Here is a 26916-nt window from a genome sequence, read left to right as displayed (position 1 = left end):
GCATAATTATATAAGCTTTACGTCAATATTATAATAAGATGTGTGCTAGGATAACCCTGCTCGGGCTCCTGCTTCCAATTTTGAATTTACTTCTTTAACTTTAGATTCTATAATTGTACCGGTCACACTGTTGACCGTGAACAGAACAGAGAATGTTAAGGATCGTGCACCGCTTAGCACATGTAGCTGTCCTCGGTTATTTATATATAAATTTATGATTGCTTTTTTCACAAACAAATCGAGCAAGTCTTTCAGTCATGTACTGTCAATATGGAAACTATTTGCAAAATTATGTTCTGGTCAGTTAAATATTAGTATTATATTGCATGCTTATTGGTTTATTTCGGAAAATACTTTACCCCTAACATTCATCAACATGCATTCACTTTGTTACATGTACATGTACATGTAGTAGACACTTTCAATCATAATGTCAACTCATTTTCATAACTGCACCAATTACAAAATGTAAAGATTCACAATGGTTTTAAATTTTCAATAATTATAAATAGCCGGAAATGTGATTAAAAATATTGCTTGTTCCCTCTCCTGAGTTCTGAAATCATGTGGTTACATCATTGATGAAATGGAACGTAGTCTAAAAGTAAATTACATTTTGTATCTAAAGAGGTCACTAGTGCAAAATCATTCCTTTAAAGATGTTCAAACCAATAGTATTATGATACATTGTAAATACAATGTATTATCCAAACTGTCTAAATGACAACTTAATTGAAGCATCTACAAAAAAATCTGAATAGCCACGTTAAAAATGGGTCATTTGTAGAGGACAGTTAGGATTAGCAACCTTATGAAGTTGCATATATTTTGGTACGTGTGGTTCCTGAGGATCGAGTTGGTATTTAAAAGAAGAACAATTAGATAGCCTCTGCATCGTAGCCAACAGAACAAAAAAAATGATTGTTCTGTGAGTCGTGTTTCACTAATGTTAACTATCAGCTCGGTGTTAGCAGAAATATTTTCCATACGCATTCAATGGCAACCTTAATTAGATGCAGCCACCTGTTGAGTCACTTCAGAAAAAAAGTGGATCTTTTGCAGAAAGCATGATGAGGTAAACAATCATATCAAGTACAATAAAACATTGATACTTGTGATTTCAGAAGAATTGACATGTGAAAATGGCTAATCAATAGCTAAATAGCATCTAGCATCATCTAGTTGGATAATATGAAACCAAATGTGATTTTTTTGTAGAGTTTCATACATACATCATGTTGTCAAGTCTGGTTAAAATTTGTCAAATGGTTCACGTTTTTATGTAAATGTGAAAAAAATACAGACGATGGACGCAAAGTTAAGGCATCAGCTCAATTCCACCTGTGGACCAGGTGGGCCTAAAGGGGTCAGTAATACAACAAATATATCACAAATGTTAAATCAGAAAGATAAAATTTTATACATTGTACTTAAGGCTTCTAATTGTAACGAGTATTTTGATGTTTTTAGAAGAGCCGGCACAAAATCTGGGGAGTTCCATGTTTTTTAACCAATGGAATAGAACCATTCTACGTACATTGTATTAAACAGATAAAGGTCAAAATGTACCAACATATATATTTTTTTATATATGCAGCTAAAATCACATGTACCATAAAAGATAGACCAAGTATACTAAAGTCATTGCTTTAGTTTAACCTAGTTAACTAAATTTTGTACGCGTAGCACTACTTCTTCACTCTTAAAGCATAATTACATATTGTAGTCCATGACCTACAAGTTCCATTTTGCAAGTTCCTTGTGTGGTTCATGAGCATTTAAAGCTACATGTTTGTGTACATTTTTTAATTTTAAAATGGCTGCCGATTTCAAAATGGTCACCAAAATAGAACCTAAAAGAAACTGAAAAAAAAGAAGAAAATAGCAACTTCAGAATTTGGCTGAATCCGACCATTTGCCGGTTATGACGACTTTTGTGTTTTGCTTGCAAACACAGTACCACTTGTTTTGTACTGATGTACCTGTCTTGAATATAACAATTTATACTCCCCTGTTTATGCATATACATGTATATGTAACAATAATACAGAGAGGGTACTTAAAGAGAACACTTGACTTTAGACCATTGGACTACCTTTCAATATTAAGGCTACTAACCACTAATTCAGATTCCCATTACTCTCTATGTTAATTTGCTCATTTTCAGGGGATCCTTAGTAGTTCACCTTAAGTTTAACCTAACCAAAACCTTATATCACCTGAAACATACACATGTACTGCTATGACACTTAAAATTTCACAATGGGTTTACTACCTTGCAGTGTAGCACTGACACTCAGAACTCATCTACCCTAAAAATAGCCTGGGGAATCCTAAAAATTCTTTATTTAGACCATCTTTATTTTATTTATAGCACCACCAAATTAGTTTATTTAAGTTTGAGGCAGCAAACATTGGGCTCAAAATAATCAGAATAAAATTCTCTTTATGAAAAAAAATCATTCATTTAAAAATATTGTCAACTATTTTAATTATGGCATGCTAAAGGGACTACTTTGTAACTTGGTGTAGGACTTTTTTGTGTACATTCCAAATTGATGATGCAATTGGTGGTCTGTAACCTAAAGAACATGTATATGGCAAGCCAAATTGGACAAAAAGCCCTATTCTTATATCAAAAAATGATTTTCTAATATTAAAAAGAAATTCATATCAAAAATTTTTTTTTTATATCAGAAATTCAATTTATAATATAAAAAAAATAAAAGAACAATATTTTTAATTTTAGAAATTAATTTTCTAATGTTAGAAATTCAATTTCTAATATTAAAAAATCATTTTTCAATACAAGAAAATGATTTTTTAATATTAAAAATCAAAATTTCATTATCAGTCTAACCCTTCTAAATATTTTATAATTAAAAAATCAGATAATTTTAAATATAAGAAATTGAATTTGTGATATTAAATTGATTTATTAATATATGAAATTGAATTTTCAATACTTAATATTTAGACAATTATTTGTTTCCTAATATTAAAAATTCAACAAGATTCTAATATTAGAAAAGGATTTTTTTATTTTAAAAAATGCATTCTTAATATAAGAAATTCATTTTTTGATATTAACAATTCAATTTCTAATATAAACAAATCAATGTCTTATATTAAAAAAATCATTTTTTAATATAAAAAATATGGCTTTTTGTCCACTTATAGCAAACTTCTCCTGGTCCCACCATCGAAATAACTAAAATTTTAAGTACAATGTTAACATTCTCAAGTCGATCATGAAAATTATAAAACAGTTATTTCTAAGATAGTGTATAATATGGTCAGACTGTGCTAGGTGGGTGGTTCTAGAAAAAGAAATGATGCTTACCCTAAGGTTGCACATGCACCTGATCCATATTTCCTGTTTTTCATGTAGTCCAGGTTGCTAGTTTATTCTTTATTTTCTACTAATAAGTATGTTCTTTTATTATATTTGTGTTATTTATGGTACATTATATCTTGTCAGGTTTTTGTTTGGTCTAGGTCTAGTTTTTCTCTCCCAAATTTCTCCTCCTAAAATTATTACATTGCTTTTACTTGCTCAAGTTTTACATACAATCATAAACATGTATTATGACATTTAACAATTATAACATTAAGTATATACATGTACATGTATAATCTTACAGTACATTGCAATATACATGTACATGACTTGTATAAAGATGTTAAAAGACCATGGTTTAAGTTTACGAATGCAAAATAAACAAGAAGTACAAATATAATTTACATGTATGTTTCAGACTGCATGTCCCTGTTTTTAATCATTCAATCCTTACATAATGACTGAAATGTACATGTATATGTACCCTTACCAACGATAAATGATGAGTCATTATAATATACTACTATTAACCAAAATTTTAATTTCTCCACTGTTCACAGTGGAGTCACTCATGTCCTCCACTGTGACTCCACCAAAGTAGAAATCAGGATAAAATTGCCAAATTTCAATAGTTTGCAATATTTTTTTCTACCCTTCACAGAAATGTTATTTAACTACTAGAACCATAAAATATATCTTGGCATAAAGACAGGAGAAGTTAATTACAGACATTTTTGGAAATGGTGACTCCACTGTGGAGGGTGGAGACACTGTGACTCCTCTGTGGAGAGTGGAGACACTGTGACTCTACTTAAAATATCTCCACTGTGGAGAGTAGAGAAATTAAAATTTGTGTTGACAGTAGTGTACATGTAAATAACAAATTGAAGACAAATAAATTTTGATTTTTTTTCATTATTTATTTATCAATTGATGATATTAATACTATTGAACTATTTCTTTTAGTCTTTAAAATAATAGATACATGTATCACTGGTTCATCTTGAATGCTGCAAATTCTGCAGTTGGAAATATCTTTTTTTTAAAACACAAGAGTCAGATTCACTTGTAAGCACGACAAGAATTAAATTTACTTTCAGGGTATGCTTATAAAAACTGCCTAAAATACATAACTGCCAATTTTGGTTCATTTTTATGATACACAAGGGAGGCAACTTCTGTGTGGCCTTTGTCTACACATTTGGTTCCACTGTCAACAGATGTAACTCAATCAATTCTTTTGTATCACTCTGGACAATAATTGTTCCCTAAGGCTAAGAATATCAACCAAATCATTCAGAATCAAATCCAGTTCTCATTGCACTTGAAGCTGCACTAGAGTCCAACCTGTTAACAACAAAGTTCGTCGTGTCTATGAATCTTTCAACACAGTTTCTTAAGCAACCTTCCGTTCGTGAATCTATTTTTTGTCCTGGTTTATCAACGCACATATCCCAACATTTTTCGTGTAGACTGTGTACCAAACCTTGAAATTTCTGCTTCTGTGCTTCGGCATCCATAAAACGTTGTAGTCTTGGGTCATTTACTGCCATTGTGTTTTTAAATTGTCTAAAATGCTTTCACACCTAATCTGCAACGCACGTTTCTTTTTTTTTTAAACTGAAGGTCAACAGCTAGAACGTTGAGTAAACTGGTACAGTTTTTATGGGGAACCAGAAAACTAAATACCGATTTCAATATATTTACAGAAGTAACAGAAAACGGACATTACTGGTAGTAATAGAGAGTTGGGACAATCGGTCTTTGATTAAAGTTATATCTCAGATCTTAGATTGCAATGTGGGATTTAGGTTAAACGCTGGTGCGTTTGATGCGTTTTTAGCATTATTCAAAATATCATATCAGTTCTTTTTTTAACTCTCTTGATTTTTAAAAGTAGTGGAATTTAGAAATGAGTTAAAACAAAAAATTCCAATAATTTGTATCTAGAATTATTCATATTAATTTTATCTTTATAAATTTATCATATTTGATTAATCTTTTTCACGAGTGTTACTAACTGAAAAAGACAAGAAAATAATACAGAATTAAATTTATAGTTCATAGAATCATATGAATGTACCATTCCTCCAGGTCTAGTAATTTCCAACGAAAAGTGTCCAAAGTGTAGGCGCATCAAAATTTTCGATTTTACTAACTATTCTAATGATGGCATAAAAATTTATTTCTTAAACCATGTTCATTATAATGTGGCATGTATAAGGCAGATTAATGTCGTGATGAACATTTTGTAAACTTGTGCATATCGAGCATTGAATAGTTTAATTTTCGTGTAACAAGTAGCAAAAATATAAAAAAAACACACACAAACAAACAACACCAACAAGTACATTTGTATATCTTAAAAAAAAAAAACCGACGCGCATACGCTCGCAGTGTTAGTACAAAAATCTGAGTAAGATTTTATTTGGTGAACTGTGTGATCAATAGGGTTTGTAAGTCTCGTCATGTGACGCCGTGGTTTAACGAGAATGTGTCCTAGTCCTCCATTCAAATGCATAGAGATTTGTCATGTTCAGAGCGTTGGTATCAATAAAAGCCAAACATATTTTCATGTAAAATACCAATAAAAATGATAAATATCTATTTTCACACGATGATAGTGTTAAGAAAAGTGTAAAATAGACGATTTTGCATTGTAATACAGCGTTTCGAGATCCCGGGAGTTCACAGTAAAATGCAGACCGGTCTTAGGATTTCAATACGTTCTACATCAGAGATTTCGGTAAGGAAAATGAAACTAGAACGAGACTTACATACCCTATGTACTTTGTTTCAAATTTCAATTATTCTATTGGTTAAACAAGTAAACTATTTCAAACTATATTCAATATATAAAAGTGGTCGAAAATATTCCAGACACCAATGCTCCCAATGAGCCTTAAATTTTAGGGTTGCTATGACATTTGTCCAATGAAATTCGAGATTGTAAGCTACATCGGTTAGGTTGCCATGTTTAAGCATCATGAATGTCACGTGATGTCAAAGCGAACGCAATACCGACTGCGTGGAAAAAATTATGTATAGACGTATATATTCATATATGAATATTTTTTACTATTTAAGAGGTGTATGTATGCTTCTTGGTTTGTGATGATTATCAATTTGCAGATCTGAATACAGAATATCGGCAAAAATACCGATGCGTCAATAATGGCGATTCAGATACATCAAAATCCAAGTTCACGAAATCAGGACACAGAGATAATCTACATAATTAGGCAAAATGTGTGTAAGGTGCGCGTGTGACACATGAAAATATACAAAAAAAAAAAAAAAAAAAATACGCAGGGAACTTTTATAAAATTGAAAAGATACCAATTAGTTATTTAAAAAGGTGACGTACTCCAATACGCATTAAAAAAAGAAATCTAAATATTTTTTTTAAATGATTTCAAGTCAATATTTCTATATCCATATCCACATTACAATTAATATGACATCATTTCATTCAGTTTATATTCTCTCGGTTTTTGAGAGTAGTATTGTGGAACATAGCGGATACAAAGAATTTTGATATCTTAATTATTACAAATGAAAAGGTTATTGAATAAATGTCCCGAACTATCAAACTTTATTAAGTCTCTGTATTCCGGACTAGTGACCAGTTTCAGTCGGAAGTTTAACATTTAAGCATATAAATTTGGCTATATATTATAATTATAAGTCATGTTGTTTTAAACTTGTTATGTTGCATTCACTTTACAAACCACTTTTATTTTAAGGTAGCGTTGTACAAACTTTTAAGATTTATCAGCTTTGTTTTATTTCAGTTTGGATGACTTGACTTGCTTTACAGCATGGAATGGAAGGCACATCTATTATTTTAAAAACAAAAATCGTCTGGTTTGCCATACTGAGAACACTACTGATCGAATCTGTGTTTAAAAGTCTTAACATGACAGGTGTTGCATGCAGTAGTCACTTTAATCTCTAGTTCTTGTGGATTAAAAAAAAACGGAGGCCACTATCCAAATTCTGCGTTGTTACCTGGTAGAACAATGACAATATATCAAATGCATCACTAAATAAATTACAGGATGAGAGAATTGCAGGCTAGTTTCACACTATTTATTGACATCTAAAATTAGCTACTTCAACTTAGTCTTTTGCAAGATTATGAGAAACTTTGATTCAAAAGAATAAAGAAACAGATCGGCCAGAAAGGGTGACAATTAGTGCTCATTGGATTGCAGATAAAGTGCAGAAAAAAATGTTTGCGCAAAAGTCACAAATAAGTTGTCAAGGATATGAACCATGATAGCACACTGATTATCTGTTGCTAACTGCATCGTTGTAAGCAACTTTTGTCCTTTTGTTTTATGTGGTAAACTATGTAGAATCGATCATGAAACCCCTTTTATAAATATGATACCCTCCTTAAATTTCCTATCGATGTTTTTTGATTTACGTAGCGTTGGCGACTATAGGAGTCTGAAACATGTATTCTTTCGGAAATGACGTATGCAATTCGAAGGTGATTGTTTGAACTTCTAACGTTAGTCAAAAGGTTGTGCTGTAGAGGATCTCGCATAATTCTGTGGGCTGAATTATCAAGTTGACCGTAAATAAATGGCACCTACGTCATCAATAAAGTCGCTTTTAGAAATTAAGTACCTGTCCACATAAAATTCAGACAGTGCCAATAGTAAAGTGATTCATAGTAAAGAAAAACCCACCAAACAAACGATGGCTTTTTAGTCTACATATACTGTACTTTCATCCAACAACAACCTTTTCTGCATTCAGATCTGCACTTTTAAGAAAATCATACATTTATCTCCCACTAAAAGCAACCAAATGAAGCCAAATCAAGAACATAACTCTTGCAAAGTGCAAATTTCATGTACAATCTATATAATTTTTAGCTCAAATGCGCAACAACCAAATGAAAAACTAAGACTGGTTACGTGATCAGTTACTGTTTATGAACAAGAAATAGAACTGAATTTGGTGGGTTTTTGACATGCATGAATCACCTTCTGTCTAATTTTTAGAAAGACTGGTACTTAAATGTAGTACAAATAGCCCCAATCATCATAAACAAAGCGTTAAACTACATTATTGATTTATTACATGTTTTGTGTGAATTTTCGTTCGTTCGTGGAAGTATAATAGTTTGAAACATATTTACATGTAGTATCAGTGTAATAAGGTGAAAAATAAGAAGTTAAAAATGTGTATTAAACCGTAAAATCAGACTGCTTTGGGCAAAAAGCATACTGATAAGTATCTCTGTACTTTAAGGAAAATCGTGCCTTACTTCCAGGCAATGAATTAACAATTTGCATGAACATATTTAGTGACATGAACTTGAGTTCATGTATGGGAATAAGGTTCCTTGAGGATATATGCATTGTAAAATTCACATTTTGACAAATGTTTCTATTGAAATCAATTTGTGAAAACAGTAAAACGAGACCTCATACTAGTAAGTTTTTTTCCCCATTTTTCTTTCTTTTTGTGAGTTTTAGATTTCGGACATATATTACGCCATAACCTATTACGCCTAGCATACAAAATATATATTTTCACATTCAGCGTGTTTTTACAAAACAGTAATCACAGGAGACACTTTCAAACTGCATGTTTTAATCAACATGAAGGTAAGAATATTTGATGTTTTACAAAATAGTTTAACGTCAAACAATCATGCTTTTGACCGATCATTTTTATAAACCCGAGGCAGCATGATACCTTAGTATGTGTTTTCTTCCCTCAACTCTTCAGATGTTATTCTTATACTCACAAGGGCGGATCCAGACACTTTTAAAAGGACGGATGCCAGTCGAGGTTCCTCATGCAGAAAAAAAGGGGGTGCCATGACACTATTTGTCAAGTTTACCACATGAAAATGACAATTCTCCAATAAAGAGAGGGATGTCAACCTCCTGCACCCCCTCTTTGGTCCACCACTGTGTTAACCTTTACATTCTTACTCCAATTTTCTACTCTCCGCAGCATTCCTATTTTGAGTTTTACAGCTCTTGAATTGTATTAATTTCCCACTTACACCTTACACCATCCCCATCTCCCATTGTCTCCATACTCATTTCTCATTGAGATTATTCCCCAATTCATATTGAAAAATCACCACCCCATAGAATCCCTATGGCATATTTATCAATTGATAAATATTTACATGATCAAATTAAGCTATATTCTTAAATTCTTCAATATTTATTTTATTTTATTTAGATATACAACATTTTTTCATATCAACAAATACTCTAGAACTGATCCCCCTCATCCTCCCCATACAAAATCCACACCCCCAAATATACCATATCCATTCCCCCCCCACCCCCCATTACTATTTAATGGAAAACTATCCCCATACAAGTATTGCAGTATGAAATACAGCGACAGTATATTTAATATGGAAATTGTAATGTTAGAAAATTGTTTTGTAAAACTTACTTTCGTTTCCTGTTTAATTTGTTTAAAGTTAATGTAGGTTTGATACGTTTGTATTGTAGTCATTTCTTTACGAAATAAAAAGTCTTTCATGAAAAACTAAGCAAAATAGAGTTATCAAAAGTAATGTAATATATATTCGAATTTATCGTTCATAAAACATAGTTGTTTCGTAATTTTTAATTGCTGCAAAATAATAATGACAACGATAAAAATAGTAAACAACACCATTCATTTTTTGTATTATTATATGCTCTCTATGTATTGGTTATAAATAGTTAATTAAATTAATACGTATATTAATCATTTTTAGTAAGTGTTGACGGAAAAAAGATAATCTATATACTACAGTATAAACTTTATTTACTTTGTTCGATCAAAATAAATAATATAATTAATAGCTATACAGTTCATTGAAATACTGTACACAATGTACCACATAAGCAAAATTGCACCATGTTACTTAATGTTTTCATATGCAGGCGCGTAGCTGCCGTTAGGCAAAAAAGCTTTTGCCTGCACTTAATTTTGCCAATTTTTTTTTTTTGGAGATAAAATACATCCAGTAGAGGCATAAATGGTGCTCTAAAACGCTATCTCCGCGGTGCTTCGCGCTCCCCCTGGACCTGCTGGGGTCCTCAAACGGCCCCCAAACCCCCTGCCGTAATTTTTCCCTACACTTCATTTGTCCTCAGCTACGCGCCTGATTATGTTTTAAAACACATGGAAATATATGCATTTAATAAGGACTGATATGGAAATAAATGTTTTGGTGCCTATAAAAAAAAAACATGGAAGTAATGTTATCCACATTTATATTAAAACAATACTCATTTCATTGAATGTCCCTTCACCGAAGCCGTATTTAATTATGATTTTTTTTTAATTGCGGATTGCGGACCGACCGATGTTTATGGTGCAAAATACCATGTTTGTATAATGAGAATGCCCAAAATGAGAAATAAAATTTGTTATTTGAATTTAATTAGATGCAGTTCTAAAAAGGTTACATATAGTTTTCGTGTATATATTACATAGAACTTGCACTGTAGTTAACCCACAAAATCCAAAGTCGAAATTGTGCCATAGATGTCATTTCCAAATTAATTCTAGTAAAAGAACACTATTCATACATTGAAGTCTTGGGCGGTCAGTGACATCTTCTTTCATAAACTACATATTTCATAAACAAATCATTGACATTGTTTTGCGATGCCGGCGCCAATTAAGACTGAGCAAATATCTATGATTTATGATATAAAAAAGAAACAAATGATTACAAATATCAAAACATAGCAACAGTCTGTGTTAGCACCAGTACTCGTCCTAATGATAAATAGGTAATTTACTTTCTTGTGTTGTGCAATCGTAGGAAAAGGTTCCTTTGATTAATAATTATTGCATAGATGTGCAATGCAGACTATTTAACACTTTTATTCAGCAGGTTAAAGTTAACTTTCAGTCAAACATTAATTTGCAAAAATTAACAGGGTCAATTATTTCACTTGTAAATGTATCTTGATGAGTAACTTGAGTAACTTGCCCCGTAGTTGTCTCATGAACACTTTCACACACTCTTATTTGATCATACTCCAACTTGTAGAGTGGTGGTAAACTGTATATAGTATAGTTAGGGATGTCAGTCCTTCCTTCGTTAATTCGGACTTCTCTCCTCCCTTTAACCAGAGGAGGATTGCATCACTTATACATTCGTCCTCCTATAATACTCAATGGAATTCGATGAAATTTCACAACATTCTCATCAAATATTCCGATTATCCACCACCTATTTTACATCTGATTCAACTCAATTTGGAGGTCAATAAATGCATGTTATCGAATGGGAAAACCGGGGTATTGAGTTGAGGAGCATTGTTCAGGGTGTTTTCTAGTTCTATATTTAAATGCTATGTATCAAATACAGTAAGGCACAACAAATGAAAAGAGCCATTGTATTCAACATTTTTATATTTGTTATTTTAAAGCTTAAGTGCAATCATAATTCAGAAATTCATTAACGAAATTATGACATCAACGAAGTAAGCATGATTTAAAAAAAAGCAGTGAGTTATTTAACATCAAATAACCATTTTCATTGCATGCAACACAAAGTTCCAGTGGACATTCTTTACTACCATAAAAATACATATATGTGTGTTTATATATTTTAGATAATTTTGCAAGAGACATTTTTTATTTGTGCTTTACTGCTGAATGGAACATTTTGTTCAAAAAAGTATGGAGGACGATTCAATGGCGGTACGCCACCAATAAATGTTATGGTTCTTCCAGTTCCATTTCATTATCCAGTACCAGATCCATATGGTCCAAACAGGAGTGTATTTAACAATGGTAATTTTGGAGATGATTTCTTTTTCCCACCGTTCTGTAAGTATATGTTCCTTAAAATTTTCATAATCCTACCTTTTGTCAACATGCATTTATACAACTTTTATATAACTTTTTTGTATTAGACCACACATATTGCATTATTATAACGTTGCCGGGATAGCACACTCGTTGATATATCAATTGTTGTTGTTTTTTTTTATTGATGTTGTTTACCTATTTTTTCAAAACGCTTTCCTAACGTTTTTCTTGTAGTATGAAAATTATAAAAGTTTGACGGTACACTTCTTTTACTCAAACTGATACTCTAATCAAATCGATGACAAATGTTCAGAGACGGCGTCTTGCGTTCCCCCTGACAAAAGTAATGTCAACAAAATGACAGAATACGGATCAGTAACTCTTTGATAATGTTACAAAATATCGCCTGTCTGCCGACGACATATAATATATATATATATATATATGTCTGAAAAAAATTCCCAACGATGTTAGAACTGTCAAATTTGCGATGCAAATTTTTGGTCGTTCCCTCCGCGGGACTCGAACTTGTACCGCTGTGACATCTATGGCAACACCGCCTGCACAAAGTCCAGCGCCCTAGACCACTCGGCCAGCTAGGCTATCATACATATATATATATATATAGTTCTACATTATTGCGGGAAAGTAAGGAATTTGGGTTCGGTTAAAGTCCTTTTTGACTAAAGTTAAAGTCTCTCTCTCCAAATACTTATATAAGAATCTAATTTCTGATGTCAAAGATTCTCCATTTCAACCATTTTCGTAAGAGGAATTTTTAAAAGAAACTCGCATTAAATTATTACGAGTCAAACAACAACAACAACAACAATAACAAAAATAAATAAATAAATACACAAATTTATCGATCACAATTCTACGACTTTCTTATACATACTCATTTCAATTGGCATAAACAATGTTAATGAACTTACAGTCAATGAAATACAGCTTTCAAGAGCCACTAATGTTTCTAATCGTGAGACAAACACAAAAAAATAGGTAATGCAATGTGAGTTCCATATTTTTTTCAGTTCCTAGAATGGAAATGCAATCTCCACCCAGTGTAGAAATTGCAGCAGTTGCAGGTAAAGTGTTTGTAACAGTGAGATCATGACATTGTAGATCTGGACGATTTTTCTATTTCCGAATATTTCAGTTCCATGCAGTCGTCCAAGACTTATCATTGCCGATAAACAAATATCACACTGCGTGCTTGAAGGGTATACTATACTACACAAGATATATACAATTTAAAAAAAAGCATGACCACTACTCATACAATTCCGCATGTTTTGTGCTATTTTTTATAAAGAGAATCTGGGATGTGAAAATAAGAATGCTTTGAAAAAGTAAGTATACCCTCTGCAAATGAAATTGTTTTGGATACCAATGCAAATATTGCTTTAAGTTCTCATAGTATTTAATAATATATACTAATGGAAAGAAAGGAATTATGCATTCTCGTTTAAATTCAATGACAAGACCTGAAATGGACATAAAATCGTTTAAATTGCAGATATTTGCCTGAATTTTTTTGCACAATGCCAAGGTATAAAAATCGAAAAAAAAAAAAATTAATGTAAAAACTGAAAAAGTCGTTTTTCTTGGACATTCATATTGTAAAGTCGCCTCCTCAAAGTTTTTGTCGGAAATCATAATCACAGTCCGATATTTATTTTTTTTTTCAAGATCAGATTTGTGAATTCATTTTTTTATACATCACCTAAAATCTGTTTTAGTTTCGAAAGTTTTTTTTTCTATTCCCAACCATGAAAATTTGAATTAAGATTTTTTTGAAAGAGGAATAAAACATTAAGAATCTTACACCTGCAGGAGTGCAGCGAGGATAAGATTTAATCGTTCTCTAACGAGGCTCCCCCAAGTAAGGGAAATATTACATCTTCCTCCCTTCGAGTTAGTTTAACGATAAAATTTTTTAATTCAAATTACTTGCATTTAATAGCTGATCGCGATCAGGTGTAAAACTGGGATCACCTCAAACTGCAAAAAGTAATTCTCGATGAACTTATTATTTAAAAAGAATTATTAAACACATTTTCAATATCGGTTGGACATGATCATCAATTAACTCCTTATTCCATTGTGCCATTTTTTTACGGGAAGTAGCACGTGTTCTGTCTACAAATATAGGAATTTTCTTGTCTCTTTAGTGAGAAATAAATGTTACTATATTAAAAGAAGAGCTTATCGTTTTGAAATGATTAAACTTGAAAGATATGCACAGTTTTTTCATTTGTATATAATTTATACAGTAAATAATCGCCTTATATTAAGTTTTTTTTAACAAAAAATACGTATGTTAGGTATAGATCCTGAATCAGTTTTTGGTACAATTTTAGAATGTTGATTTTCAATACACGATGTTACAACACGTCGTCTTTTCACTGAAGGAGTCACAAAACAGAGTTCTCGAAAGATTGAACGCAGAAACATTAACTTTCGTAGAATTAGCATTTCGTGGTTTCTTGTTTTTCCTTGCTTAACATTTAGAAATAGTTCTACAGTGATAGCTATATTTTCTTATCTCTTATTTATCCTTATCACCGAAATAAAAGCGAAATACTGATAAGCAATTAAAGTTTCTGCTCAGTATAACTTTGCAGCCTGGGTGATATTTTCGTTCCACAAGTTTCTCTAAAATGTAACCCCGGGTCACCAGTGACGTCTTCTGTCGTTTGATTGGCTGAGTGGAGATGACGTTATTTTATTTATTTTATACGTTCTAATATTCAGATTTAAAAAGGCAACGTTCAAATATTTCTTCCAAATTACTTAGATTACCTTTCGATACAAATGCGCAATAAATCAGTTAATTTAGATAATTTCATCTTGGTTTTTACTTTTTTTCATAAGCGGCAATTTACTCATATATTGTGCATATCCATCGGTGGTGACCTGAGTATGTATTTTAGCAACCCTAAGGTCGTTTATGATGCAGACCAGGGAACCAGATTACTGCTCAGTATTACTATTTTGTTGTTTTATTTGTTTAGTCCTTTATTTTAGTTGCTACCACAGCAGTAGCAGTTGCAACTGTTGCCACAATCATTCAGATGACTACAACCACTACAACAACGACGACGACGACGATGACGACGACCACTACCGCTGCAGGTTTGTACGATAATGTCTAGAGTTAAAGTCAGCAGTCGATGTCATTGAAAATTAGTCGTAAGTTATGACGCTATTATAAGAATTGTATTGTGACGTCATATTTTACGACATTTTTGTTTATATATCCGACGTTTTGAGAAACAAAACTTGAGATATTATTTGAACAATTAACAAATGATGACGAATTTAAGTAAATAAAATCAGTAATACATGTATGATAATAATAGTTTAGGAACAGAGTCCCGTTTTACAAAACAAATTCAAACTGATGGTTTCCTCAAATCTTTTCTTAAGTCAAAAATCATCCAATCAAATAACTTGAAGTTAAAGATTTGGGGGGAAAACAGTTTCACAGAATTCTTAATTTGCGATTTGCAAAAACAAAGACAAAAAAATAGGGGCCATGTCTATGAAAGTATCCTAAGATAGGTCTCAAGTCGTGTCTTAGTACAAAATTAGGATGGTTTTATGACATGTCAGAGGCACGTTGCATGGTGTAAACCGAGGGTATCTTGGGATGATCCTTAGTAACATCACCCTTAGTTGGTGACGATGTCATGTTTATTATTATTTGATATCGGATAATTATATATATAAAAAAAAACAAACAACAAAAAAAACAAAAAAAAAAAAACTGATTGCTGAATATATTGAAAAGTGGTATGTACATATAAAATAATGCTATTTATTCTCATGAAATTTTTGTCGTTAATGAAATATATACAAGTACAATTCAAAACTAATACCTACCTACGGCCAATTTGTGATACACATAAAAGATTCGAGCAAGGGTCCATTTGATACAATTACCCCTCTAATTTCAAAAGTCGACTCGTTTATAACACGTATTGCGCAATTTTCAGTAAGTGTAATTCAATTTGAAATTATATTGAATGAAGTTAAGAAGAAAAGCCAACAATATTTTAACAGAGTATCTATTTAAAATAAATGCTGTAAACAGTGGGTGTTAAATAATAATCTAATGGGCAATCTCTATCACTAAATACTCTAATTTTTCAAAAGTTATTTCTTCGTTATGAGATAAACATATACAGTGGCCATGTTTGTTGTTATTCTTTCAATTTATGACATTTGAAGTTCACATTAAGTTTAAGGGGTATCCTAAGATGATCTTACGACACCTATCGAGGTATCATAGCTTAGTACAAATTTTAGGACGTATCGTAAGTTAGGAGACTTATTGATTTTACTTAGGAGGATCAAGATGAGTCCTAAAACCATCATAAGACACGTCCTTTTCCTAAGAGAGCTTCTTTGACATTGCATCTGTCATCAGATTGTTTGAAAATTTTGTCTGTTATTATTATTGATTAAAATCTTTAAGATATATAGTCAGGACTGTTATTAATCTTATCACATCGATTGCATCTTCTCCTGAATTGTTTAATGCAATAAAAGTTATTCCACATCATATGTAAAACGCTACTAACCTTTCAACTAACCTGTTTTTGTGGACTTGGCACCGCCAATACAGCCGTCTGTTTCTAACATTCTAATGTAAATGACACAATGCGGAAACTGAACTGCACTACAAATGACTTCCAATGAAATATTCAGTTCGTATAAATTACGACATATGTGTTATATTTTATTTCTTTCTTTCTTTCTTTTTTTTTTTATTTCTTTTTTTTTCTTTTGGATAATCATAGAACATACATGTAGTATTATATACAACTCAGATATCAATAAAAACAATCCACTTAATTGTGGACTTAGCATATAGAAATTTTTCATCAGCTCTTTACACATCACGTGAAAAGCCAATTATAAGATTACGTATATAGTTTTATGCTTACTAAATGCAGCATGAGAATAATGCTGACTTTGTCATGTCAATAACTTAAACTCACTCTTCAAGCTCGTCTTGAAGCCTTTACGTGTCTCACGCTCGGAGCGTCCGTTTAAATGCACACTGGGGACGTTCATTTATAAACACGATAGAAGCGTTCGTTTATGTTTGTACATTCATTATTTCCTTTATTCAACTGTTATTTTGATATAGTTTGCTAGTATGTTTTTTTGTATTCTCATTAATTCTATTTTCGATTTTTACTTTTTTCAGTTATATTTGTTAATGTTAATATTTTTCATTGTTCGTCTATCGTGCGTTTAAACGCACGCTACGAGTGTTCAAGTATCAAACGTATGAACACACACTAAGAGCGTTCGTTTATCGTGCGTTTAAATGCATACTGGGAGCTTCCGTTTATCGTGTGTTTGGTGAGCGTTCAGCGTGCGTGCGGGAAACCTTAGTTAATGTCCCAAGGATAGACTTTGTTTATAGATAGTATACAAAACGGAAATAACTATTAGTCAGTTACTTTTATGAGCAACTCGGCGGGTGTTTCTAGAAAAGCAGAGGACGCTTACCCTAATGGTGCACCTGGTCCATGCTCCCAGTTTTTAGTGGAGTCCGAGTTGCTCATTTACTATTGTTACTTTGTATGTATGATTTTAGTTACTTTATGTTCTTTGTTGTGTATGCCTGTTTTCCATGTCTGGTCTTTGTCCCTGGATTACATTCTTTTGATTACCGCTATAACCTTGGTTCCCTTGATTACTCTTTCACTTGATACCAACGAAATATTAAAAGATAAGGAATTATTCAAAATTTGTTTTTTGTTTCTACAATCATGGTTTAAACATGTTCGGGTTTTCTTTCAACAGTTTCCCTGCTATCGTTATAATGTTCTGCTATATATTCCAGACCCATGCAGTCCTAATCCATGTCAAAACGGTGGCTTTTGTCAGAGTAATGCAGGTACATTTAGTTGTCAGTGCCCACCGGGGACTAACCCGCCTTTATGCACTTGTAAGTATTCGAGTATTTCATAGACATACGTTGTGTAACAATAGACATACGTTGTATAACAATAGACAAACGAATAAATAAATCATTATCTCGTAATAATAAAATTCGAGAATACATTTGAAACAATGATAAGCATTATATATATATTTCTTGAATTATAGTTCATTCGTCTGGTAAAAAAGAAAGACTTGTTAGAAAAAATGTACGAATGTTTGATTTCGTTTACAAATTTCATAGTTTTAGTTTGTGTGCGTAAATTTAGTGAACTTCAGCGGTCCTTTTCACAAAAAAATCGTAAGTGTAAAGTTAGTCGTAAATTACGATGTCATGATAAAGTTAAGTATTGCGACGTCACAACTTACGACTAATTTTACCCTTACGATTTTTTGTGAAAAGGACCACAGATGTTTTTGTCTTGTTTTACCCTTAATGTACATATTGTTATAGGTTTTTTTTGTGTGCGAACAATTTTGTGTCTTACTGCTTCTACAGGTTTTATTACAGTAACAAACGGTCCAGAAGGGAGTTTTTCAGAATAGTAATGTCAATTTTTGCCAAAATTGTGCAAGGAATTTACATAATTTTCAGACAAAGGGAAGGAGCACATCTGGATCCTCTACTGTAAACCTAAATGCAGACCGGATTCATTATTTACTTTCTTTTATATATTTCCTTTCAGAATACCTGAAGTGATGGACAAAATAGCAATAATATGAAAGTTATCATTTTCCAAAAATGTACTGACAAGGACATACTTACATGCCACGTAAATGTATAACTAAATTTCAGATATTTTGCTATATTCAATAAAATATGACAATTAGTATACGAAAAGTGTGCGAATTGTTCATGTTGTGTACAACTAAATTTCTGCTGACCACATTTTGTTTAACTATGGGTATTTCAGCATGATCTAACAGCAATAAGCCGAGAAAAAACATTTTTTTACATGAACATAGTTCCTTTAATAAAAACTCTGCCAAACGGAACAAATCACCCATCCCGAAAAGAACACGAAATATTCATACGAACAAATAAACAAATACTTGTCATGTTCACTTAAACTGAAACTACAACGATGGTCACCAAACAAATGAAAAGTTAATAACGAAACGAATGATTTATTAATGAAACTCACCCAACACTTACAATGATTGATTGATTATTATTTAACGTCCTATGTCAGATATTACATACATTTAAGATTAAAACGATCCACCGATCGAACAGACTCCCTGATGTGTATTAGTCCAACACCGATCTTATTCTGCTAACTCGCACAGGCAATAGCCGGCATGTAGGCACGTCATCTCAGTCGGACATATTATCCTGACAGCCATCTAACAAGTCATCACTTTATTCCATTAAATACTCGCTTGGCGGCAAAGCCGTGATTACCAACTTTACATGCTTTGATATGACTCTGTCTTATGTCAAACGTAAACCTTTAGACATCCAAGCTAGTAAGGCACGTACATTTGTGTACAAAATTCTCTTGATAAAAATAATGATACTGATAAAAGTGTGATGAATGGAGATGATTTTTACCGATTTTTTACTGATCATAAAAATTGTTTGCAATTTTTCCACAACATGAAATCCATTTCATTCTACATTTAGGTCTTACATTTTTTTTTCGGCAAATTTGTAGTTAAGTTTTGTATTGATGTACTTGCTTGCAGTTTTGTTTCCCAATCTGAACAAAACGCAAAACACTGTATTTCTGTATTAGTGTAATAAGAATTTAAAAGTACCTGAGGGATGAAATACTGTTTGCATATCTGACTGCCTACATATTACAAATGTTATCCAGACATCAAAGAAGTATATTTAGTATAAAATAATAAAACTTTGTAATTTAATGCACACTGTGTGTTTCACACCCAACTGTTTTTCTGGTCTGATATAGTCTCTTTTATGCAAAAAACAGTATTTCACCATCACCAAAAATGATGCCACGAAATACCAATCATATAAATATTGTACAGTTCGGTATGCTTTCCACGTGCATCAAGGAGTAACTTCTTATCAGGAATATTATAAATAAATACATAGAAAGATATTATACAATTTGAATGTAAAAAAATTCTTTCTGTGCGGTTATACAAGAAAGGGAAGGGAGACAATTTGTATGATTTTGTGATTCTGTTCACTCACAAACAGTTTTCTGTATATAAATACAATTACAAAAAGTAATCAAGGGAATCAAGATTCCGGAGGAAGTCGAATGAATGTAATCCAGGGAAAAGACTAGACATGGAAAACAGAAAACGGGTTGCTCATAAAATGTCTAGACAAATAAATGAACAAATACCAGCAGAGATGGGAGTGTGGATTGGATTAATTATTTTACTCCAAATTCTATAATACTAAACATTCTTTAAACAGATACCTTGCTGTATATGTACAGTCATGTTTAATGTAGCAGTGAATTATCTATGGCTTCCTGTGTAATTAATGGTTAAAGGCATCGTCTTTGAAACCCAAAATATTAACTTTGTTGTAACAATATAGAAACCTAGCTTAAAAAATAAATCAAATAACTACTAGGAAAGTAAATGTATTGTGACTTTAGTTATTGGGGGGATACGCTTTGAGTATGGCATAAATAGATCAGTTTTGTTGTAATAACATAAAAATTATAAAACATTAAAAATATAAATATTGTTGTTTTTTTACGGCATATTAACATCGGAGAAAACGGTCTCCACACCAAAGACAAACCTTTATATATTTTCACGTATAATAAATTTTGTAGTAATGAATGTTTTCACAAATTACATGTATGAAGCTGTTTCATGGAGTGTTAACACAATTCAATTGCCTGAAATATAACCGGAAAGAGACAAAAAAGTACAAAATAAGCAATATATCTTAATTTAAACTTCATACAATTCTTTTGTCCTTTTAATGCAAAAACATTGAGGCCCTTACGGTTGTTTTGATTCAAGTCTTCAAATTCACAATTAAAACTTTTTACACTTGATGATTGATTTTTAGTTGTATTTTAGGCAATAGACGCCTTGAACACCCCCTTTCCCATTTTTATTGTTTTTTGCGACATTTTTATGTCCAGAAATCCAAGAAACATCTTTATATTTCATGTATGATAAACTTAGTAACTGAAAGTGCAGTTACGAAATGTGCAGATGTTTCTTGGGTGTGGACGAAATATGACAGAAATGACACCAAAAAGTAAAACAATAAACGAAATATCAATTTGGTAAGCAGCTTTTTTTTTGTCCTTATAATGAACAAAATTCCCGAAGTCCTTATGTGGATTACTTGCCTGACCAAAGCGTCTCAAAATTGACCTCATTCGAACGATAATTCAATTTTCTACATATACGAAATAAAGCTCCAAGAATTCATGAATTTTTTTTAAAGTGAGAAATATTACCCCCACCCCTAAAAACGTCTCGGTATCAAACAAAACTGTCATTCACAGCAAACCGACACCTTAAATCTCTTTAATTGTAGACATTCATAATTAAGATAATGATGTTTCCAACATATTTTATCAATTCATATGCCTATATTTTCTATTTACAATTATTATAAAATAATAAAACGGGGAATTTTCAGAATTTCAGATTTTTTTCCATATCACCTGTTATTGTCATTTTTCTTCATACTTTAGTTCAAACAAGCCTTGATATGATGCACTACAATTATATAGTATCTAAGCTTTCCACTGAGTCCAGGTAATAAATATTTGAACTTTTTCAAGTCTAATAAGGTGAAAAATTGGCACCCTTATCTCGGAAAAATATACATCAACATGGATTTTCAGCATAAAAAATCCAGGTTGGGAACTTTTATGTTAACTATCTATACATTCAATACATCTGCTCATTCCAATCGCTTATTTCTCAGATTCAATGTAACATTCTTTTTTCATAAAAAGGGGAATTTTTGGGAATTTTATATTTTCTCCTATATCACTTGTAATATGCATTTTTTTTCAAACACCGTTCTTCAAACAAGCCTTTGTATGTATACACTTATAAAGAATCTTAGTTACTTTATAAGCCAAAGTAATGCATTTTTAGACCTATTTATGACCATTTAGGTAACAGAATGGAACTCCTTATCCCACATAAATCTGCCAAAACATGAAAGAAAATAATCGTTTATAGCATACATAAACTGTACATAATTCATAATTTTAACCTACAATTTCGTTTGAAGTGCCTGTACCAAGTCAAGACCATTGCGGTACTAGCTGCTCCAGTGATGTAATATCTGTTTTGCCAGATTTAGTTTGGACATGACTTGATTATAAATCGGACTAGTGTTCGGTAATTTGTTGTTACCCTTATTCTAATATCATTGTTTAAACATGATATCAGAATACGGGTAACAACATTAGAACTACAATTTGACATAGTAAAGTATTGTTGTGTTTATTTAGAATATCAAAATAGAAAATGTTCAGGAAATAACTCTTACAATAGTCGAGATCTCTATGCTGTTGTTAAAAACGTCAGTGGAAAACATTTCAGACGTTCTAACATTTTGTTGTAAGATAAAATGATAAAAGCCTTAATTAAAAATGTTAAAAACTAAAAGACAATTATTATGGTTATAAAAACAACAATTTTATTAAATACAACGTAAAGATCTCTATCAACCTAAACAGTTTACATATGCTTTTTTGAATGAATCGCTGAGAAAATAGTTATATTTTCCTTGACAACCCCGTATGTGTAAGGTTAGCATTTTTGAAGCATTGTTGGGAAGATGTATGCCAATTAGTCATCTTATTTGTTTCTTTGAAGCCTCAGATATTAGCAAAATAATTATAGCAAAAAAGTACCCATGATAAAACTGAGATATTTGAAATAAAAATTACAATATACTGGTAAATACTGAGTGATAATCTGTTATTCTGAAATTTCCTCTAATTTTTAATATTTTGTCGTCATTGGAATATCTAAGCAGCAAAATAAAGCATCTATGCTAGACAATATGATTGAAAAAAGGATCTTCATAATTAATACCAGAAATATATTGTGTACAGTTTATGTATGCTGAAGACGATAATATTTGTTCATATTGGGGAAGATTTTAGTGAGGTAGGTGTACCATTCTTTTGCCTGAATGGGCTTGAAAAAAATGAATTATGTTTTACATTGGTTTATTAGAAAGCTAAGATGCTACATAAATATATTTGAATATATAAAAGCTTGATTTAAGTAACGTAGGTGAAAAAAAAATGCCCATTACAGGTGAAATGGAAGAAAATATTTAATTCCGAAAATTCCCCTTTTTATGAAAAAGGTCATTGTTGGCACCATGCAAAAAAGAAAAAAGCGCTTTAAAATAAGAGGAACAACAAAATTACCTTACACTAGTCTAATTCATAAACAAGTCAAGTCCGAAACAAATCTAATAAAATAGATATTACTTACACCACCGGAGCAGCTTGTATCGCGATGGTCCAAACTTGGTACAGGAATTTCAAACAAAACGGTGGGTTAGATCTATTATTACTCATTATTTTAGAAGAAACTGAGTACTTTTCAACCAAGGACTGATATCAAAAAAATAATTCGGTAAGTGACCTTTGAGCTGCATTTCCTCATTCCCCTGATAGAGGAGTCTGATACGCAGATATTAATGGCGTTCAAGGAAATTAGAGTAATTAGTACCAGCACTAGCATAGAGAATCAATTGTGTAGTATAAACACTATAGGTAGGAGGTGAAGGTATGTTGATGCACAGGCAAGGAAAATGTATAATATTGAAATAAAAGTCGTCTCTTTTATCATACAGCTTAGTGCTGAGATGGCCACTTTTGTGAAATCCGAGATGTAGGTCCAAAAAGATGCAGAACAAGCTGTTTCTGTAGTCTCCTTTATCTCGAGCCGTGGTGGATATATTGAAGTAACCAGTTTACCAAAATAAGGGTTGTTCATGGACATTTATACATCATCATTTTTTTCTGCGTGAAAAGATAAAGGATTAGCATCTTTTACATTTTTTATTCTTTACAATATGCTGAAGAAATTCCGTCTCGTATGAATATATAAACAAATCGGCTAGGAGAGGAGTACAAATAAGTGCCTATTTGAAAGCCAACTTGTTAATGACAAATAGTTCGTCCAGATGAGACATATATCTTATCAATGAGGGAATAAAGCATGTCGCAAACCTGCTTTCCTGCGTAGCACACTTTGCCCTTCTGTGATCTTTAAAAAAATATGTATACATATTTGTAACCAACATGACCAAGCTCAACATATTTTTTCGAAATTGCAAAAGATTTACGATAAGTCCTTTCAACCAAGATTTCAATTTATCATGTGGCAACGTAGTGTAATGAGTTGAGAAGTTAAAAGTTTGGAGAGAACAAATTTCCGGAAAGCCGCAGAATTTTAGGCTTTGAAGTAAAACTTTAAAATTTTCAAGTAACCACATATGACTTATGCCACTACGAGACTAGTTTGTATTGAACTACATGTAGCGTTCTGTCCATCTTTCACTGAGGACAATATATGTGTAAATTGACAACTACATCATATGGCAAGATGAAGATCCTTTATTTTTATGGATTCTTATGAAGTTTGGGAATCCACTACAAGTATGGGAAGTCTTCACATTTGTTTCGACATGAAGGACTTATACTTGTTTATGATTTCATCGTTGATAGACGTAGTACGTTGGTGTGTGGCATTACTTGTTACATGTTAATATCAACGCCCAATTCCTTAGTAAGGCAATTGAGGAAATGGGCTTTACAAAAAAAATACAATATTGTTTGAAGCTTTGTCCACATGGGTTATAACATATTCCTCATGTATTTAGGAAAGGCATTCAAGTGCTTCGTGATCATTTAACACGAACTTGGGTCTTTTATTGTCATATTTCTTGAGAAACGTCAATACGATTCCGTAATAACCATTGGATGGTACGTATCCAATCTGAAAATTACTCGATTTCTGCTCTTGGTCCTTTTCTTTCTCTATCTATGATCTGGCATGACCTTCAACAGCATCCGTCATGGTAATGAAATTATTAATAAGACTGAGGCGCTGTGATTCTCTGAATTTTGGACCACGAGAAACTACCTTATGTAGGAGTTCATTCTCAATGATATTCAAATCACCAGTGATGACATGACCAGAAAGACTGTAATTAAAGAAAGAAGAAATACAGCCACATTACAGAGGGGACTTCAAGTATTTCTAAATGTTTAGATTCTGCAATGTCTTTTTTATGGTTGAAAAATTTACTACTTATTGTCTTAGTGTAGCTGTAAGAGACAATAATTTTTGATTGATTTTTGAAATATGGTGGAATTTCAGAATCTATCTCTTCACGACGAAGAATATTGCTGATGTTAATAGTATCTATTACCTTGTTGGAAAAATGGAATATGGATAAATTTCCGATTCTTATCGCGAAAAGTCTCAGATTTAACAGGTTTAAAAAGACGGAATTTGGCCAATTTTAATTTTCAAAGCTGGAAATTTAAAATTCCGGGGAAAAAACATTTCAAGACCCATTATTCATTCATCAGTCAACGAGACTTTGTGAAAGTTTTGGCATTGGTCGATCCCATCATGCTGAACAATTTCATCCCCTGCCAGAATTTAGATAAACACAACTTCAATTGAGTTATGTGCCAAATTCTGCAATTTGAACCCTATGTTTTATTTTTTATTATCGGCGGCAATGTTTTTCGCAAGTTAAAAAACCAGGCATAGTTTGCTTAAGATGTTTTACGAAACATTTTGTTTCAATCCATCCAGTAGCGTCAGAGGCGATTTTCAAAATTGAAAATGTACAATTCGGGAAAAGAATCCATTTCAGGGCCCATAACTCATTCATGTGTCAACGGATCTTTCTGAAAATTTTGGCATAGGTCCATCCCACCATGCTGAACAATGTTACCCTCTTGCAGATTTTGCTTTAAGCAACTCTTATTGAGTTATTTCCAAAATTCTGCAATATGATTCCTAGGGTCTATTTTTAATAACGGCGGCCATGTTTTTTGCCGTATCAAAATTCCCGATACAAGGATTGTTTAAAAATACCCCAAGGATTATTCATGCAAAATTTGGTTACATTCTATCAAATAGTTTCAGAAGAGAAGATGTTTGCAAAAGTTAACGAACGGCGACGGACGACGGACACATAGTAATTGCAATAGCTTGCATGGCCTTTTGGCCCGGTGAGCTAAAAATGAAATAAAAGGGTGATATAAAAGAAAGTCTAAAATTCTGTTTTTATTTTATAATATTTGTAACCCCAAAAAGAAAATCCAAGCGTCGGAATTGATCAGACACATCATTTTTATAAAGATAGCAGTGTTTTGTCGAATGTTCCCAGTGTAATAAATTTCGATAATAAACACTGTGAAATAAATTCGGTACTTTCTCTCGCCAAAAGGTCGCAACTTTGATAAGAATCCGCCAACCACAGAATTAAAAATTTATGCTGAAAATATCAATAAAAAATGAAGAAAATCAATTGGTTATCGTGAATAACCAAACTATGATCACTCGTGACAAAAGGACACTCGTTAAAGCTAGGCGTTCTTCGGCACTCGTGATAATATTTATATTGCACCAATTCCCAAGTTATTCCTTTAGAGAAAAAGGGGAGAACAACTGTGCAAGCTACTCCACTAAGATTTTGGTAAGGACATAAATAAAACAAAATATCCCATAAATGTCATAAACAGTAAAAATAAGTAACATATGTACATTAAATTGGAGTGTCACTGTCGGAGATGAGACAAATAATATAAATTTGATAATACAGTTGACAGTCCCTAAAAAGTATACAA

General features: G+C 32.1%; 2 protein-coding genes across 2 annotated transcripts; one reads left to right on the top strand and one right to left on the bottom strand.

Moving 5' to 3' along the window:
* Positions 1 to 247: 247 nt before the first annotated feature.
* On the top strand, positions 248 to 18939 carry LOC148605048 (uncharacterized). Its single transcript, XM_088549138.1, has 6 exons — positions 248 to 299; positions 11950 to 12166; positions 13183 to 13236; positions 15179 to 15286; positions 18015 to 18119; positions 18799 to 18939. Coding segments are annotated over exons 1-6 (528 nt in total). The 5' UTR covers positions 248 to 257; the 3' UTR covers positions 18801 to 18939.
* LOC148605049 (mitochondrial import inner membrane translocase subunit Tim8 A-like) lies at positions 4240 to 5001 on the bottom strand. Its single transcript, XM_088550656.1, has one exon. The coding sequence runs from the start codon at positions 4891 to 4893 to the stop codon at positions 4633 to 4635; it is 261 nt and encodes an 86-aa protein (XP_088406782.1). The 5' UTR covers positions 4894 to 5001; the 3' UTR covers positions 4240 to 4632.
* Positions 18940 to 26916: the final 7977 nt, after the last annotated feature.

The sequence above is a fragment of the Perna viridis genome, chromosome 10 (assembly GCF_037379345.1).
Source record: "Perna viridis isolate PV_CMFRI_1.1 ecotype Kerala chromosome 10, ASM3737934v1, whole genome shotgun sequence".
Taxonomy (NCBI): domain Eukaryota; kingdom Metazoa; phylum Mollusca; class Bivalvia; order Mytilida; family Mytilidae; genus Perna; species Perna viridis.
This window is presented reverse-complemented; position numbering and strand designations above follow the sequence as displayed.